At 34.2% G+C, this 4,915-nt stretch overlaps 1 protein-coding gene across 4 annotated transcripts; it reads right to left on the bottom strand.

Annotated features, from left to right (window-relative positions):
- LOC127854061 (uncharacterized) lies at nt 1–4,365 on the bottom strand. 4 transcript variants are annotated; one of them, XM_052389002.1, is made up of 6 exons: nt 4,222–4,365; nt 3,041–3,361; nt 2,594–2,932; nt 2,062–2,307; nt 1,822–1,927; nt 1–1,260 (listed from the first exon to the last, which is right to left on the bottom strand). In XM_052389002.1, the coding sequence occupies exons 1-6, from the start codon at nt 4,262–4,264 to the stop codon at nt 591–593; spliced, it is 1,725 nt and encodes a 574-aa protein (XP_052244962.1). In that variant the 5' UTR covers nt 4,265–4,365; the 3' UTR covers nt 1–590. The 4 variants fall into 4 exon arrangements, 3 of the variants coding, with proteins under 3 accessions (XP_052244962.1, XP_052244961.1, XP_052244963.1); XM_052389001.1 differs by having other exon boundaries at nt 2,047–2,307; XM_052389003.1 differs by lacking the exon at nt 3,041–3,361 and having other exon boundaries at nt 2,047–2,307; nt 4,222–4,360.
- Nucleotides 4,366–4,915: the final 550 nt, after the last annotated feature.

The raw sequence follows: 4,915 nt of genomic DNA on the forward strand, positions 1-4,915 counted from the left end.
CATCATACTCAAGTAAAATTATATTAATTGTTACGTGAAACATTTACTCATCACACACAAATGAGTCACGTTACAATCATGGTGTACAAAACATTTATTAATAGTAATAGAAATAGTAAAGAACGATGTATTTACAAACAGATTAATGCATTAAAAGCATTTAAAAAGTACTCATGCGTCTTTTTCCTGGACAGACCCAGTACTTGGTGTGTTTAAAATAAATAATTTTATTGATAAATAAAAATAAATAAAGAAATAAATGGGAATCGACTCCGGGACCTAACAAACTTTATTTCCACTGCAGCACTTGAAATGAAATGAAACACGTATTTATGAACGTTATTGTTTGAGCACAAACCCACGACTGTGGTCCACTATCACCTTATCGACATTTACCGGTATGCACTTTCGAAAGATAAAAAAGCGCAGTTCATAGTGAAAGAAAAAAAACAACCTCCTCGCTTACAGGTCAGCGTAAAGTTCTGTTCTTAATTGTTAAGCTTTGGAACATTTTCACGTGCTATTACAATCAATTGTTGTAATTACACCCGTGAACGTTTTACCATGTTGGTTGTTCTTGGAGTCCTGTGTCACATAACAAGATGATCGTAATCATCACTTGACAAGTGCTTTCGATCGTTACCATTAATTAAGCCGATATAACAATAAGCGTCTGAAGGCTGTCCTCTAGATCTGTCGGCCTGAATATTTACGACATCATTCGCCGAAATGTGTGAGTACTCATCGGAACACAACACCCCACTGTCGTTGTTGACCTCCGTTTGCTTTCGTCCAAACATCATATGATTGTATACGTGTACTGTGGATAAAGTGTCTCTTTCAAGGGTTTCGTAAGCGTCATCAAGCGCAACACGGATAGCTCTTTCAGTATCATTGATACCAGTGCAAAAGTCTGTACTTTCTCTGAATATCGGACGCAACCTTAAATGAGAGTTACAAATACCATCTTCGTCATTCGCATGTGTGTTGTCTAAGGAGTTGGCATATTGTTTGCTAGACATTGATTTCGAATCAGGCTTTGAGTAGTGGTAAATCTCTGGTGGCATTGACACGGCGTACTCAACTCTTCCCCTGGTGATGCGAGGGACGTGGTCAACGGTCTGACAGTCATAGTCATTGTCGACCCTACCATCTTTTGCAAAGTTTTCGTTGCGAAATGAGCTAATAGTTAAAGTTAGTCGTCTTTCTGATTTAGGTTTGTTTTCGAACAAATTTGTCCGTCTTTGATAGTTCTGTCTCCTGTCAAAATAAACTGTTAAGATAGTTATGATTTTCTGACACAAATAATATTTATACCTTGTTTTTCTACAAAACATATAAGGTGGTGCTTTATTTTTTGCTTCCCGTGGTTTATAGAGAAATATCAGTGAAATAAAACTGGTATTTCACTGTTTTAAACAGTGAAAAATAACAATGAAAAATATCGATATTTTTCAATGTTTTACTGAGAAATGACGTCATTTTTTTCGACGAAATGACGTCATAAATCCAGCGAAATTATCCAGTTAAACTCGTTTACAATGTAAATAAGCGTTGAAAAAAGCATAAAATATAAAGAAAATGTGTTGGATTCGATGGAATATCGATTTTGATTCACTCGTGATCATTAAAAATACATATTTTCATTCGTGGCTGCGCCACTTGTGAAAATATTATTTTATATGATAACTTGTGAAATAAAATCGATATTCCATCGAATCCAACAAATATCCTTTATATATTTCCTAAAACTACGCAATTTCAACATTTCAAAATGATACATACCGGTAAATACTTAAATATGTTTTTATTTTAACTGACCTATGTTTGACGATTAGTATACAACCGAAGACAACCACCACAACAACGACTACGACAGAACCAGACGCGACGTACTTTATTAGGGATGTGCTTGTATTGGGTGTTCCTAAAACAATGTTTCAAATCAATGAAAGAAATATATAATTATACATTACAGAAAAAAAGTTTCCATTACTATCTGTATTTAAATTTAACATTCTCAGGCAAAAATCAATGCATACACACCCAATAAAAAAGTACCAAGAGTTGTTGTATTGCGACTGTTTGATGAGAAAGGTTCAGACGAAGTCACCGGGGACATTGGTGGGTATTTAGTTCTTTGTAAATCTTGTTGAATAGTGACTGCATTCATAGCGGGATTGTGCTCGTTGACGGTTGTTTTAGTATGTGTAGGGTATGAAGTAATTGCAGTTGTAATCCCTGTTGACATAGAGTTGGTTGTCATGTTCGTGGTCAAGTCTGCGCACCTGATGTAAGTTCCGTTATCTAAGTATGATTCAACACTATTTTAATAGCGATCAGCATACACTCATGAACTTCATAAATTTCATTTTTCAACTGCTTATTAACCAGTTTATGATACTGCTACTTCTTAACAACAACAACGACAACAAGAACTACAACTATTACCACCACTTATAATAGTACTACTACTGCTGCTGCTACTTCTGCTATTATTACTTCTACTACTTCTGCTACTATCTTTCCTACCACTGCTGCTGCTACCACATTCACAACCACTATTATAATTGTTATTTTGGTATACGTTTACCTTTGGCGGTGACTCTCAACCAAAGACGCTGGATGATGTTATTGAAACTGAAGATGATACCGAAGACATTCATGAAAGAAAAATCGCCATGAACGATGCTGGAATTATATCTGCTGTCGAAGAGTGCTTTACCCAACCATAGTTTACTATCGGACTGATCATAAGGCGCATTGGATAGATTTTTTATTGTAAAAAAGTCACGCAGTACAACTTCAGCGGAGCCGTTGATTGTACAGACGCATGCTCCAGATGGCGCCGTGTTCAGCAGAACCAGATGTCGTTGATCACCGATGTTCAGACCCGTTGATAAGCCACCACAAATGTCTATTACTCTTTGTTCTGCAATATTAAAAGATGATTATTATCTTCAACATTTTTCATAAATAGTTAGTTTTCGTTTAAAAACTACATAATCAAACATCCTGATTATTTATGTAATTAAATTACCTGGTACACATATGTATGTTATGCGGATGTTGAATGTATAAAGCCCGATCGGCATCAATGAACACGATGGATAAAAGGAACATCTTGCAAGTATGAACTTCCTGTATCTATCAACCTGATCGTCGGAATTGTTGATGCAAACATCGTACTGTTGGTTCAAACACATTGAGGAATTTTCATGTGGGCCGCTACCGACTTCTCGAAGCCTATATATACGTGTTAGCATAATGAGCCCATCTGTACACGATATATTGAATCGTTGTAGCTTGTTTGAAATGGTCATGCTTTGCTTTCCATATGCACTCGAACGCTTTCCGTTAACTATTTATAAAATCAAATCGATAAAGCCATATTAAAAAAGTCACGCATATATATGTTCATATATGTCCACACAAACAAAGTGAAGGACACTGCCTGTTATAAATAGCGTAAAAACTAGAGTTTGTCACAATGACAAAGAATACCACGTCACACACGAAGCCGAATAAATTAATATGTAGAAAGTTTATCAAAATAATGTCGTGGCGAGTTTTGACCAGATGGGCATGATTTGGTATAGGGTAACTGTTTAATTTTATATACCAAATACAGCACTTCCATTTCAGAAAAAAAGATATTTTTGCTATGTAAGGCAATATAAATCGTTTGACCACCGGGATTTGGCCGGTTTTTGATTGAACACATTTTGGTTGACGACCCCCGAAACGAGATACTAAGAAATTGTATATTTACATAGCAAATGCAACACATTGGGATTGCAGATAAGTTATATTTTGCAAATTATATATATTAATAATCATGATATTCCAGAATGTTTAAAAAGAAGCAAACTTGTTCACTTTCTAACAGAGGACGATTTCACATTCACAACTTCATGTTACAAGAAACAATGCCAAAATATTTGAATATTGTAACTTGAAAAGTGTAACAAAACGACACTGGACAAATATATGTCAACGGACAGTATGACGGACATACGCACATGGTGATTAACCAGTATAACCCCTTCCATTTACTTATTAATTATAATAAAACTGGTAAATCTAACATTTGGTTGGTACTCAACAAAACAATACAACTCAGTTCATATATACCACTGTAAATAAATAATGATGACCTTATAATTATCAAAAAACGGAAGATGTATACACGTACATGTATATAATTAATATAAGACTTACCGCTGGAAAGTATATCTAACAAAACAAGAATGATACACAACATGATTTTTCTTTGTAATTCGACTTGTTTACTCAGTAATACTCTGAGTTTTAATGCTAACACTGGAAGTTGAAAACAATTATGTCCTTGTTTCGTTTGATAAAAGTATTTGTTTCACGTCAACATCGAAGATAAATTAGAGATTAAATTTAAAAAATCACAAAGAAATTTGGAAAACGTTCAATGTTTTCAGGTACTTAATAATACTGCGGAAGAAAAAACGTTTGTTATCAAGCCTTTTATGTAACATAATTTGGTTTAAAAAAAAACAACTTTTGAAAAAAATCAAAAACTGTTATCATACAAAAGCACACGTCTCACTTTAACAAGTTTCGGCTGCGTTTGCAAACGTTGTTCTAATTTCAAGAGCGCCGTAAAATACACGAAATAAAATGGAGAATAAGTAGGTTCATTTTTCCAACCTCCGTATTCCTTATCAAATAAGGAACAGTTTCCTAGTCCTTATTCAAGCTTCACATATTTTAAATACAAGCTTTTAAAAACAAATACCTACGACTCTTAAGGTTTCAAAAATATTGAATAAGGTGTAATGTGTAATCAGATAATGAATCAAACTCTTAAATGACATCAAAATGATATTAAACATAACTATCTTATACAGCTGAATTAATACATGCATCCTATAATTATAAC

This window comes from Dreissena polymorpha, chromosome 12 (genome assembly GCF_020536995.1).
Source record: "Dreissena polymorpha isolate Duluth1 chromosome 12, UMN_Dpol_1.0, whole genome shotgun sequence".
In the NCBI taxonomy this organism is placed as follows: Eukaryota; Metazoa; Mollusca; class Bivalvia; order Myida; family Dreissenidae; genus Dreissena; species Dreissena polymorpha.